Genomic DNA, 14949 nt, shown 5'->3' on the forward strand with positions numbered 1-14949 from the left:
CCAACTGGAATTCTGGCAAGATCAAAAAGTATTTTCCGCACTTGCAGTATTTTTAAAGAAACAAAAAACGACAGAAATGCTCATGTATTGGAGAGGTCTAAAAAAAGTGTCTATTTTAGCCCAACCATATATTATAAATTTAAAGTTGTTCTAAAGGCAATGATTTTTAATAAAACAAATAGGTTATGCTTACTTGCACTGTTGCAGAGCAGTAGTAGTTGCGGAGTTTGCCCTTACTCAGACAGAATTGTCCCTTAGCAAGCTGCATGCTTTTGGGGACCAGTGTGGCCACGCTTCCAAGCCAGGCTGCGTGCATCCATAGACACACACACAATGGCTCAGCTACACCCGTTGCTCCCTCCTCACAGGATTTGGCTGACAGCAGCAATGGCTCTCACTGCTCTCAGTGTAGCCTATGAGAGTAGGGAGAGGGGAAGGAGCAATTGTAGCTGGGCACAGTGCTGAATTGAGAGAGAACCAAGGCAAGTGTTTGGGGTGGTGGCTAGTTAGTGAGGTGTTTTTTTACCTTAATGCAGGAAATTAATTCAGGTAAAAAAAAAAAAACACCTAGACTTTAGAGCAAATTTAAGGCCCCTTTGACACAAGCTGTCCATATTTAGCATCCACTTGCTCATTGGGGATCACTCCGTTAATCCCCACTGAGCCAGCGGATGACAAGTCCATCTCTGCACTCTGTGCAGGGACGGACCTGTCAGAGAATCCGCTCTCCCCTAAGGGCAGATCGGATGATTACGGACCGCCTGTCCGTTTTCATCCGATCTGATAGACAGATGGAAAATAGGGTTTGCATCTGTCTGGATTTTACAGAGCGGAGCGGATCGGGGGGGATTGGATATCAGCGGACATGTCACCACTGACATCCATCGTTCCATAGAGCTGCATGGAGCGACCATACCGATCCGCCTAAAAAACTGACAGGCGGATCTGAACATCCACACTTGTGAAAGAGGCCTAAAGTACAGCTTATTGTTTTACTGGCTTGTAAGGCTACAGCATTTCTTTCTTCTTATGGTTGTGTATCTATGTTTGCACCTAGCACATGTTAAGTAGTTATGATTATAAGTTACAATACCACATTTCTTTAAGATAAAATGTATATAAGCTTGATAAGACTTCATATCTCAGTAAAAAGAAGCATCTGCAACAATCCACAAATTACCTCCTCTGCTTGATCTCCTTCTTTGTAATAGAGCTCATAGTTGGATATTGTGTCTGACCGTGGGGGGGTCCAGGATAATAATATACTTGTTTCTGACTCTGCTTCAGCTTTGAAGTTGAGTGGCTGACTGGGAACTGAAAAAATAAAAGTTGTATTACCTCTTAAAAACATAAGCATTAGTAGGTTAATTTACTAAAATATATTATGTAACATTATGCTTTTATTTTCCTGTCGCTATGGATCAATTACTACTGAAGCTGTGAAACATTTCTAAGACTATACGATGACACAATTTTCTACTAAGCACAAATAAAAGCACATAAGCCTCAGTAGAACTTTTTTCCTGAAAGAAATACAATCATAGGAAAGGATGGAGACATGAATATCATATACTTTTCCAGTGGTACAAAATATCATGACATGCATAATCTTCCTCCTTGTAATAAAAAGCAATATTTATTTTAGTGTCACTAGAGCAGAGTGTAATATTTATTATTACTTGCAATATTGGTAAGAAGGTGGGAGATGAATAATGAGTAATGGTCATTGTAAAATCTGTAGCATATGTTTAAAAAATAGTTCAGAAAAATGTATAGTAGAGTAAGCATTTAAACAAAAATATCCTTTATTGTATATTGGGTCAGTGTTACAGTACTGTGGCGAGAAAAGCTCATCCAGTGGCCAGGGCGAAGGCAACCTGCCTTAATGGTGTCACTGGAAAGAAAAATGTCACTGTGTCAGTGGTTTCACTGGAAAGAAAAAAATATCCCTGCTTTGGTGATGTCAATAGAAGGAAAAAAATTCCCATGTGTCAGTGGTGTCATTGGAAGGAAAGAAATGTCTCTGTGTCAGTGGTGTCATTGGAAGGAAAGAAATGTCTCTGTGTCAGTGGTGTCATTGGAAGGAAAGAAATGTCTCTGTGTCAGTGGTGTCATTGGAAGGAAAGAAATGTCTCTGTGTCAGTGGTGTCATTGGAAGGAAAGAAATGTCTCTGTGTCAGTGGTGTCATTGGAAGGAAAGAAATGTCTCTGTGTCAGTGGTGTCATTGGAAGGAATTAAATGTCTCTGTGTCAGTGGTGTCATTGGAAGGAAAGAAATGTCTCTGTGTCAGTGGTGTCATTGGAAGGAAAGAAATGTCTCTGTGTCAGTGGTGTCATTGGAAGGAAAGAAATGTCTCTGTGTCAGTGGTGTCACTGCAAGGAAAGAAATACCACTGTGTCAGTGGTGTCACTGGAAAGAAAAAATATCCCTGCTTTGGTGATGTCAATAGAAGGAAAAAAATTCCCATGTGTCAGTGGTGTCATTGGAAGGAAAGAAATGTCTCTGTGTCAGTGGTGTCACTGGAAGGAAAGAAATACCACTGTGTCAGTGGTGTCACTGAAAGGAAAAAATGCTGCTGTGTTGGTGGTGTCGCTGGAAGGAAAAAATGCCTCTGTATCAGTGGTGTCACTGAAAAGAAAAAATGCCCCTGTGTCGGCGGTGTTACTGAAAGGAAAAATTGTCCTTGTATTGGTGGTGTTGCTAAGAGGGAGAATCATACTACATCAGTGTCAGTGGGGGGAAAATGCCACTGCATTCTTGGTGTCAGTCTGGGGAAGATTGGTTGGCATCTAAGTCTAATGCCCTGTACACACGGTAGGAAATTCCGACCACAAAATCCGTCGGATTTTTTCCGACGGATTTTGTCTGAAACTTGTGTTGCATACACATGATCGGACAAAGTTGTCAGAAAATCCAATCGTTCGGAATGTGGTGGCATTTGTTGCATACGACGGGACTACGTACAGGCTAGTTGCCAATAGCTTTGGTCTCATAATTTGATCTGAGCATGCGTGGCACTTTGTCCGTCGGAATTCTCTACAATCGGAAAAAGTCCAATCAGATTTTTTCGTCTGAAAATTTTAGATCCTGCTCTCAATTTTTTTTCCGTCGGATATGTCCGATAGAGCCCACACACGATCAGATTTTCCGACAATATAATCCGATTGGACCTTTTCCGCCAGAATTTCCGACTGTACAGGGCATAAGGGATGAATAAAAGGGGAGCTGGGATCTGAAGGGTGCATAGAATGAGTAGGGATGGGGGGGGGGGGGTTTGAAGGAGTAAGGGGAGGGGAGCTATTGGCTATTATTGCTGCCCCTCTGAAAAATGATCTGTGGCAGATCACTTTTCAGAGGGCATTTGACAGGTGGTGAGAAGGTGATATGTCACCTACTCACTGCTTGTTTTAACACTGAAATTGCTGACCCACTGCACTGCAGCCGTGCACAGTTGCAACATAGACTCATTCCAATACATTCTTGCTGTGGTGGCAAAGCAAAGCATTACAGCTATGGCATGTGTACAGCCTTGATTAGTTACATTACCTTGCTCAGGTGGATGGTTGGGGGTTCACAAATTCGAGGCCCAACCACTTGCTTTAACTGCCCTCCCTCTTCCCATGTGAATGAGCCCTAAGGCTGCAGCTAAAGGGGGCAGAAAAAACAGGTGGGGAAGCAGAGAGTAGAATCCTCCCTCCAGTAACTATTGGTCCCCGCTATTTCTGACAAAGGCGATGCTGCAGTCACTCCTGTCAGTGAGGAGCAGTACAAGCAGCTAAATTCCTTTTGGGCGCCTCTTCCACACAGTGCCCAGGGCAGGTACCCCTTCTGGGCTCACAGACAACTGGCTGACATTAATTTCAGAAGTGGGAAACAACCAGACACAGAGGATTATGTGGAAGAAAGCATTAGGAAGGGTAAAAAATGAAAGAAAAACAAAAACTATTATTTGGAACACCAAGTGAGAGGGGGACCAAGACTAATGCCCTGTACACACGATGGTATTTTCCAACTACAAATGTTGGATGTGAGCTTGTTGGTGGCAAGTCCGACCGTGTGTATGCTCCATCAGACATTTGTTGTCAGACTTTCCGCCAACAAATGTTGGCTAGCAGGTTCTCAAATTTTCCGCCAACAAACATGGCGGACTTTCCGTGTGTACACAAGTCCGTCGGACAAAAGTCCACACATGCTCGGAATAAAGTATGAGTCGGAAGTGCTCGGTCTTGTAAAACTAGAGTTTGTAATGGAGAGATCACATACATCTAGTACGTCACTACGTTCGTAATTGTTGGCCAACATTTGTGTGACTGTGTGTATGCAAGACAAGTTGGAGCCAACATCCTTCGCACAAAAATGAGACACAAAAAAATAGACAAAAATTTCAACTGACGCTCCAGACCACGGCTAAGAGGTCCAGATAAAACTTTATAAAACTTTATTCCGATAAAAATCAGAGGTACAACCAAAAAAGTAGCCCATTCATGAGGGCTTGATTGACAACAATGTGAACAAACCAGAAGTGAACTGGACCCACAATTATACTTTTCCCAATGTGAATTACCAGCACAGGCCTTGTCAGCACCTTATCTGGCAGCCAATGAGACTGTGGAGATCCTCTGGGATGTAGAAGCTGCCTGCCCAGGAACCAGATCTTTATATCAACATCAATACTCAAATAACAATACCAGCATGGTATTGGCCCACTGCTATCTTTCCACTTTCCTCTACAAATAAAGGGACAGCAGTGTGAAACCGCCAGGTCCTTTGCATTGCATAGTACTGTCTATTTAACAGATAGAGTTTGCCTACAAAAGAAACGAGGGTGACCTTATTAGTTTCACTGTAAAATCAACATTGGTAGCTGGAAACCATGCAAGCTAAGAAAGCCATTTTTCTATAGTCGGAAGTATAAGTATTATCATATATACTGTATACACAGTATACATATTTACATTATTTCTACAAATCCATAAAGGGGTGAAGGACTTTGTAAATGATGATCTTTTGCAACAATAACAGTATAGCTATGATTAGAACGTGATTAGGATGTGTGGGAAAAAAAAATAACTGTTCCTGAGATTATGGTTTATTTTGCTTTAAGTTTTTTTTTTTTTTTTTTTATTCATTTAAATCGTTTATTTCAGAAGAGAAAAAGGGGCTCCATTCATTATAACATACATATTTAAGGTACAAATTACCACAATACAGGACAACAAACTCATATCCAGCAGGTTAGAGCTGGTTTATCCAAAAACATAATAATTAGTATCAACATATTAGTTGAAATAGCTTTCCCATCTCGGACCTTTATGTAATAAAAAAAAAAGTGTTTAGCCATCCCCTTCCTTCCTTTTTTTCTACTCTAAAAGGCAAGACAAAAAAAAGGGGGGGGGGAGAGAGAGAAAAGGGGGGGGGACCATTTGCAATATTTTTTTTGCAATGAAACTTAAAGCAAGATACATGTATTGGTCCTTTTATTTTGCTTTAAGTTTCATTGAAACAATATTGAGAATTCGGCATTAGATAACCATATGGTATATATTTTTTTAAACATGCTTTTTACTGACCTAAATTTGAGATAAATTTCAACTATGCTTTCATTTTTTTTTTATTATTGTTATTATTATTTTTTTTGCACTACACTATTTTTACTTTATACATGGTAAAACTGATGACCTAATGTATTTTATCTAAGGTATTCAAAAATGTTCTCACATCTGCATGTAAACACTGAAAAAAGTGATAAATGATAAACAATTTCTATTTCCAAATGAACTCTAGGAGACTGCAAATATAACACAACCAGTAACAATAAAATATTACCTACCTCCTGTCTGCGTTATGACTTGTATTTCATTAGAAAGGGGTCCATCTCCAACTGAAGTAAATGCTAAGACCTTCACTGAGTATGTTTTTTGAGGCACCAGATTTCCTATGGTAGTAATTTGACTGTCAGCCACATTGTATTTAGTCCAACTATTTATGTGTTGTGTTGGCTCCATAGTGTAATAGACTCTGTAACCTTGTATCTGTCCATTAGGTTCTTCAGGTTCTTCCCACTGAACAAGTATGGTGGTTGAGCTCAGCATGCGGGCCTGCACATTCCGAGGAGCACTGGATGGAGCTTGTTCTGAAGTCCTTGTTAGGACAGGTTCACTTGGTGGGCCGCGTCCAATGTTATTGACTGCAACAACTCTAAATTCATACTCTGAATATGGACTAAGACCTGCAACACTATAGCGAGTGGTTGCTACACCATCAATTTCTTTATATGATTCTTCAGAATTCTTCGGCTTATGCTGGATGATGTAGTAGGTGACAGGTTCAGGATTTCCAGAATCCCAAGTTAATGTGATACTTGTAGCAGTGCTTTCAGTAACCACTGGGGTTCCAGGTGGCCTTGGTAAGGCTTTAAATAAAATGAAGACACTAGGATTAAATAATGCACTATTGCGCTTAAAGCAGAAGTTCACTCTCTTTGTAAACATTGACTATTTTTAATCCTTAGGCCTCATGCACACTAAGCGTTAAAATGTTGCTTTTAGGGACATCTGGCATTTTTTTTCTGCCTTTAAATGGACCTCCATGTCAGCCTAAGAGTCCATGCAAACATAGGTGTTTAGAGCTCAAATGCTGGATGCGTGTAAATGCGTGTAAACACATCTAAACGTTTATTATCACTAGGCACATTTGAGCATTCATTTATTTCAATGGTCAAAATAAATGTGTTTACATGCGTTTAAGAGAGGTAGGAAAATGTCCTGTGTGCATAGGGCCTCATGCTGCTGGTATTAGTAAATAAGAAAGTATATCATGTTATTGGTAAATAAATAAGAAAGTATATCATATTAGTCTTTTTTTTTATTTTTTTTTACATTTCTTCAGTTACTTCCTGGTTTCAAGGCCTTGGCAAGCAATGCCATACATGCCAGGGTCTTAAGCAGGGGATGTGGGGTTTTGTCAGCTAGGCCTACATACCTAAGCTAAGAGCAGACGAACTCAAGGAACAAAATGCTACATTAATCAACTATCCTTACTCAAGATGGCCATAGCCGAAAATGCTAGGGAATATTTTCAAGAGTGAGGTTACATACAGGTAATACTGCACACCCAGCTTAGAAACTGTACAAGTAGTCACATTTTACTTTCTGGTTCAGCTGTAGCACTTGCACATTTTACCCCCTTCCTGACCAGAGCACTTTTTACAATTTGGCACTGCGTCACTTAAACTGGTAATTGCCAGGTTATGCAATGCAATACCCAAAAGAAATTTGCATCCTTTTTTTCCCTAGAAATAAAGCTTTCTTTTGGTGATATTTGATCACCTCTGCGGTTTTTATTTTTTGCACTATACATAAAAAATGAGCGACAATTTTTTTTTTTAAAAAACAGTATTTTTTTACTTTTTGCTATAATAAATACCCCCAAAAATGTTTTTAAAAAAACAAATTGCTTCATCAGTTTAGGCCAATATATATTATTCTACATATTTTTGGTAAAATAAAATCTCAATAAACGTATATTGATTGATTTGCTCAAAAGTTTTAGTGTCTACAAACTATAGGAAAGATTTATGGCAATTTTTATGGCATTTTTATTTCTAGTAATAGTGGTGATCTGCAATTTTTAGCGGTATTGCGTCATTGCGGAGGACAGATCGGACACTTTTGACACAATTTTGGGACATTGGCATTCATAGTGATCAGTGCTATAAAAATGCACTGATTACTGTGTAAATGACACTGGTAGGGAAGGGGTTAACACCACGGGGGACAATCAAGGGGTTAAATGTGTGTTCCCTCAGTGTGTTCTAACTGTATGGGGATAGGACTGAGTAGGAGAGGAGACATTTCACTGTTCCTACTTACTGGGAACAAACAACATGTCTTCCCTCCTCTGACAGCACTGGAATTTGTGTGTTTGCGCACACAAATCCCTGTGCTGGTGCTTTTGCATGCGATCATGCATGGCTGGCGGCGATCAAGACCGCCAGCCACATGCATTGGGTGCCTCGTCATGCAGCGGACGCACGTGCGTCCCTCTGATGGCACGCGCTCTCTGTTGGTTGTTAAAAGAAACCCGTACAGGGTTTCGCTCATAGGAGCCATTGTGCCACATATATGTATGTGAGCCGGTCAGGAACTGGTTAAAGCACACAAGTGTACATGCAATGAGAAATGCTGCTTAGAAAGAGGGAAAGGAGTACTGACATATGAGGCTATTTTCCATTAAGAGTGACAAAACCTGCTGGAATGTAAGCAGAGTGCTATCTGTATCTACAAATATAAATTACCTTTAACAGTTATTTGTGCTATTGCTTCTATAACACCAAGAGTTGACATTGCCACACATGTATAATTTGCAGATTGTCTGACATCAGTAAGCTCAAGTACATTTCTTCCAATTGGCATATCATCCTCAGGTGTGAGATCTTCTGCACCCAGCATCCATTTCACATACGGCATTGGTGACCCTACTGCAACGCAAGTTATATTGACACTTCCACCAGGCATGATCTCGTGATTGGTGGGTGGAATAGAAAACCTTGGAGCAATTCGACGAACTGAGCAAAATAAAGAGAAGAAATACATGACAACATATCCAACAGTGTATATGAATCTTTAGCATTATGACATGCACATCACAGAGACATGTTTGAAGCTCAAGGTTTATATCACATAATGTATATAGCAAGTATATACACACTGACTCTTCTAAAAGAAAAAAACATATTACAATATACTGAATTCAAGACATTTAAACACATTTACTTGCACCTGTCAGGCCCCAACAATTTACCAACTACTGTACAATACACAGACACCATGCAAATACATATGTATATATACATATACATATATATTCAATAAAAAACTGGAGGATTGCCAGCATGCTTGTATTCCATAGCCTCAAGTGCTGAGTTGCTTCCAGTTGATGTGGAATAATGTGATCAGCCACATTGTCACATCGCAGCCCTGACTCAGTGCTGAAAGTTTCGGTGAGCTCACTTTCAGGCTCAAAACTGGATGCAGCCTACAGGCCTAACACTAACACTAAAACATAAATTAATATATACAGAAAGACTGATCATTACAAGGCAAAGCCAGTTCTGGACTGGACTTAGTCATGCATGCAAGCAAATGACTGAGGTCTAGGCAACCATGCTTTGGGAGCTGTTTATATCATTAAAAATACCATCTATTTCTAAATAAATCCTTTATTACTTTTTTTTGAATAATTAAAAAAGGGATATATGTATGTGTGTGTGATACTTTAATACACAGCTAAAACACTGACTAGGACAAGAGTTGGGTTTTAGAGAAAGAGAGGGTAACACAAGAGGGGCAGTATTATTAGATTAGGATTAGTTTGTTAAGTTGTTAACATGTAACTATTAGACATGAGCGAATCAATGTGCTAAGTTTAAAATTCAACATGCACTGCAGAGATTTGCAAATATCATCCAAATGACCACTAATCTGATTATATTCAAACTGCCAGCTTCCTCTTCCAGAGTTTTCCTAAAGTTTAAGCAAAACATAGCGGGGTTGATCTACTAAAGGAAAAGGAGTATGCTCAATTTGTAAAGTGTATACTTTCTCAGTAAAGGAGGTGAAGCTGTGTTCACACCAATTATTAAATAATGCGCAAGCAAAGATAGGATTTTTGGACTTACAAGTAAAACCATGGGATGCAGCCCCCTTTAGGTGAATGAACGCATGCAAAGGAGAAGCATCCCCTTTATAGTTCCTCACGCCCCTAGCCTCAGTTTTGTAGCAAGTAATAGAGAGAGTATAAAAACAGAGGGGAGGGGCCTGTGTCCTATACTGTACTCTAGGAAACAGATTTTGAACGTTAATCCTATTTTCCTAGTTGTACAACACAGGCCACATGGTCTTTAGTCTGGGATGTTTCAAAAGCAATCCAACTGATAGGTGAGCAACACAGCAAACGATGCTAACAGGTCCACCCATGTTACAGGTCAAGAAAGGCTCGACAGACTTTGACAGCAGCAGCTTGTAGTACCCTTTACCCGAAACTGCCATCAAAAGAGGCCTGAGCATTCACCTTATAAAACTTAACAAATGTGTGAACTAAAGACAAGGTGGCAACCATGCAAATCTGGCAAACAAGTGCCTGATGCTGATATACCAACAAAGCTTACATGGATCTGGTAGAGTGCACATTAACAGGTAAGGGAGGAACCCTATTCTTTACACCATAGTCTTGAATAGTGACATGTTCAATCCACCTAGCAATGATGCAGCAAGAAGCAGGGAATCCAAATAGGAAATCTGATTGTCTACAAGAGGCTGTGGCCGAGTGGTAGACTCTCACAGTAAGTACCACATAAAAACAATGGAGAGGAATTTAGTTAGGGTGTTTCAAAGCAGGACATAAGTAAGGAAGAACAATGCTCTGAGTAAGGTTAAAGCTGTATTCTACCATAGGTATTCAACCTCAAAATTACCTGGCCTTTGTATAACATTAGAAAAGTATATTTACAAGATAGGGCCTTTTGTACAGAGGTGACAGCAGCAAGAAAGACAATCTTGCAAGCAAAGTCAAATAAGGGAGTATACCTAAAATGTTAGAAGGGTAGATTCTGGGGGTCTAAGGATGTAGATTAGGGTTTCATGAAACTGACCAGTGTTTGAGCAAAAAAATGATCTGCATATAGAAAGTGATAAGCATCATCCTGAATACATGAGTGTATCCACCATGGTGTAATGTAGTAACATAAGGTCATTGGTTAAAGCTCTAATTGGTGGTGTACAGAAGTATCTGACAGGGTGGAGCTAGGGTCTTAGTACAAACAGAAAAGATCCCAAAAGCTGTCAGGGAAGCAACAACTATAGGGACCATTTCTTTTTTTCAGGAAACTCTCTTCAACAGGATAATGCTGAGCAAAATATTTTCGAGAAGCAAATCATTTTTTCAGGGTGAGGCCAGTCACAATATAGTACAGGCTCTAAAAGCAAGTTGGCTGGGAAGGTCATAGCAGGCTTCGGCAATTGAGGGGATCCCCTCCAGATGACTCTGGGGTAAACAGACCCAAGCTGCTCTAATGCTAAACAAGTGTTGATAAGTTGTCAACAAGGGCAGCAATGGTATTCAAAAGTGTGGATGAAATTTCAGCACCTCACCCTGATCTGAATCCTCAGAAGGAGAGGAAGTATACCTCAGCTATCTCCTCTTCAGCGCACATGTCTGCTTCAAGGGCAAAGATGGGGATCAACTCACAAGGGTAGACTGAAGGTAAAGGCTTGTGGCCCCTGTAATCAAAGGCCTAAGAGTCTGCCCATGAAGTCAGAAACTGAGGAAGACTCTTCCTTCCTAGATAAATAGGTGGAAATGAAAAGCCAGCTGAGTGTTCAGAGGAAGGAAGAGAATGAGAATAGGGGAAACTATCTGAAAATAAGAAAACAGAGCCCCTGGAGATAGAGTACCACCCACTATAAGACCATGTACTAATTTTGAGCTACCATCTAACCCCTGTCCCTTGCACTTGTGATCTGTAATGCACAATGCAAAAGGTGTCACCAGAGGGGTATTCACAACCGCCGCTAATGTGAGAGAGGTGAAGGCCACTTGTGTAAGGAATTGTAGGCCAGTGATGATCCCAGATACAGCATACGGATTGCTGTGCCATGCAACGTTTTAATTTTTTACTTGTGTCCAATCACCTGAAGGCAGCCACATATAACCCATGGCTTAAGACTAATGGTCCTGTTTCCTGAATTGTACAATTAAAAATTCTGTTTTTTTTTGTCTATTCCTCTTGTACATGATTGGGTATTTAAAATTAATACTGCTCCACCTTATTTACCAAGCCAAGTGAACATTTGCTTTGCAAAGTGAACATTCATTATGATAAGTGATCTGCCTTTATTCATTTAGTAAATCAATACCTGTGTGTATTGTGCATTCTTCTCCAAAAAGATTCCAACTTGGCACCCCAGGCATATGGACTGGTTTCCCTGCTGATCAGAGGCTGTGAGCACACAGCTACCATCTTGGCTGAAACCAGTCTTTTTGTTCATCTGCACTGGATTAAAGTTTGAAGAGGGAGACCTACTCATTCTAATGTTTTCAGAGGAGACTCAGTTACATGCCTGGTAATGTAGGCTGGTATCTTTGGGGCACAAAAAACAATTTAAATCTAAAACTTGAATAGAAATAGATAAAAAAGAGACAGTGTAGCAGTATTAAATACAGCCATATCAGTGGAAGCAAACCCAGAAAGAAGAACAAAGAGCACTGATTGGTCAGAGTGACTGAGAAGCTACTTTTTGGGTACTCGCTCATCTCTAGACACTATGATTGTGAATGTATTGAAAAGAGGAGTATGGCAGGGGAACATTCGTAGTTTGGTTACATCCAAATCTTATAGGATAAGGATCAGCTACCGGAACATTGGATTACTAATAAGACAGGCGTCCAAGGCATAATGTATGATGGAAACTAAAAGGTTAAAAGTAGTTATCACAAGCATCTGCAGGACCTACACCAGTATACTAAAAGAGACATATATTCCTGCTTCAAAAATTCAGTTGGATATTTAGATGTATGGATAAAGTTTCATTCAATAAACTTATGGTAATTTGGATGCATTTAAATAAAAAATAAATTATGTTAAACAATGAAGTTGCCCAAAAAATAGTTCAAAATTTGGAGAGCATATCCCAAAACGTTAATGGCAGATCAAAACTAGTCCTGATATGATGAGTCACTGCCCACTTAAACACTTTCACATTAAGTTTAATATGACAGCAGGGGTGAGGTGTTTTTGGCATTTCAGTTCATGGTAAACTGCATTGCCCATTTTCTGGCTGATTAATGGAAAATTTAGTTCGGTAAAATGGTTATTTAATATCAAACGTCTGCCAGCACATACAGTATTTAACTAATCACAACATATCTTTGATCAGGAAAGTGCAAGGTAAATTAAAGAAACCAAAGATGTGATTAGGTCCTGTATGTTGGAACAACAGCACATTTGTGTGCATTCAGGGCTGTTTTACTATATAGTCACACTTGGCATGTGTCTGTATCAAAAATACATGTATCTATATCACTTTCAAATTCAGCTGTTTGAAATTACATAGTTTCTTTAATCAAGGACACCACTTCTATTATTCATGTTTGATCACTGCAAACCAGATTTACTCCTATAAAATAACCCAAGAAGGGATGAAGGCAAAGAGGCAGGGAAATCTGGAATGCAGATGCCTAATTTAAGAGAGAATCCCTTAAATATTAAAATGCTTGTAGATTTTCTAATTACAGCCATGCATGCTAGTTTATTAAATAAACCGTTGTTTATAGCCAGCAACACCAACCCCAGCTGGATTAAAGAATTAAATTTATAAGGGCAGGCAAGCAACTGTGGCATTAAAAAGAAAACTTGCCTAGATTTAATGTGAATTATTGAAGAAGGTAAATATATGATGATCTTGTGAAGGTGTAGCAGGCAGGAGTGTGGGGAGAGCAAGCACATTACACTACCACAAGACAAGCAGTAACTAAACATGCAAAGACACTATTTAGGTATATCCATAAAGCGGCCCTTAGGAAACACAGCACGTTCCCATGCCTGACCAATATGCAGTACAGCATTACTGTGTATGGCAAAGCAGTAGTCTAAACAGGCATTAAACTGATATCAGAAATACTACTGTATGAAAGGTTGCCATGCACTCAAGATCATTCTCGCATGCATCAGAATTAAATAACAACAAGCGTAGAAGCACTTCCAAAAAAATCGCTAAGTAAAAAAATATATAAAATAAAAAAACACAATGCAGCTACATTCATTTCATTTGTATTCTTTGTTATTGTTGAATTATTATTTTTGTAAGGTGGGTAAAAAGTAAAAAACACACCAACCTTCTCGCAGCTCTGAGGGATGTAGGGGTTTGATGCAGAACACAATGAAATGAGGAAAGGAGAAAAACAAGGGAAACACAGAGAGAGTAAAAAGGCCATATCAAGGCTTTCAACTGCTATTTGAACATCTTTTACTTATTATATCTCCCTATACTATAGCATTGCTCCAGTTTAGACACAATAGCTAGCCATTGTTTTTAAACTCCATACGTGTTCCATTAAGAGTCCTCTGTGGCGCATCAAATCTGCTTGTATTTTGAATGAAAATAAGGAAATAGTGATAGCATATGACTATGTTACCTAGTTTTGTTCCTAAAACTGCTATCACTACAGCAATGAGCTGACGCAGGTTAAACTTTGGATAGTCCTTTTCATACGCTGACATTAAGGACATGCTTTATTATTATTTATTTATTCCTTTTGGTCTGGACAGAATCCTCACCCAAAATGATTACAGCAAATTAGCTTTTTCTTTGTAATGATTAATAATGATTATGGTAAAATGCTATCTGAACGCAGCCTCATAAATCATGTGAGTTACCAGTATATTTTGATGCAAGTCAGTTCATTACTGTAGTTTAAGGGGTTACTTCTATCATCAAGTATGTCAATTAATAAAAAAAAGAAAAAAGAAAGAAAGAAAGAAGCAAAGTAGTAAAAAAAGAGTGATGAATATACAGTTATGCTCTTTAAGGCTCTTTGAGGTTAGAAGGTTATCTCACTACACACTGAAGTGAACATTTGAATCCATCATGATGCTTTAAAACTGCAACCCAGTAGAAAATCAGCACAAATGCTATTAATCTGGGATTAATAATAAACTATGTTGTCAATACATAAAATAACTATAGAAAACCCCAAAAAAAACAAAGCAAGACACACATGTAAAGGCAAAAAACAATAGTTTTAGTGTAAATATACTTACAACCCATAGGTAAAGACCTATATTTTTTTTTTTTTTTTTTCGTGGATATTCATTGATTTGCTCTTCACTTTTTTATTGTCATGACAGTGACTGTGAACATCCTGAAAATAAAAGCCCCTGTGCTTGCAGA

General features: G+C 39.1%; 1 protein-coding gene across 28 annotated transcripts in view; it reads right to left on the reverse strand.

Moving 5' to 3' along the window:
* The window catches only part of PTPRD (protein tyrosine phosphatase receptor type D), a 2297910-nt gene that overhangs the window by 234601 nt on the left and 2048360 nt on the right, over positions 1-14949 (reverse strand). For 27 of the 28 annotated variants that reach the window (XM_077475060.1, XM_077475071.1, XM_077475065.1 and 24 more), the window contains 3 exons: positions 8298-8567; positions 5832-6413; positions 1181-1314 (listed from right to left, as the gene is read on the reverse strand). In XM_077475060.1, coding sequence (XP_077331186.1) covers positions 1181-1314; positions 5832-6413; positions 8298-8567 — 986 coding nt within the window. Of the gene's footprint in view, positions 1-1180; positions 1315-5831; positions 6414-8297; positions 8568-13894; positions 14819-14949 lie in introns of those variants that run through there. The other variant, XM_077475081.1, reaches the window with a different exon arrangement.

This window comes from Lithobates pipiens, unplaced genomic scaffold, assembly GCF_037356315.1.
Source record: "Lithobates pipiens isolate NorthernLeopardFrog02 unplaced genomic scaffold, aLitPip1_a1.2 Scaffold_13, whole genome shotgun sequence".
Taxonomy (NCBI): domain Eukaryota; kingdom Metazoa; phylum Chordata; class Amphibia; order Anura; family Ranidae; genus Lithobates; species Lithobates pipiens.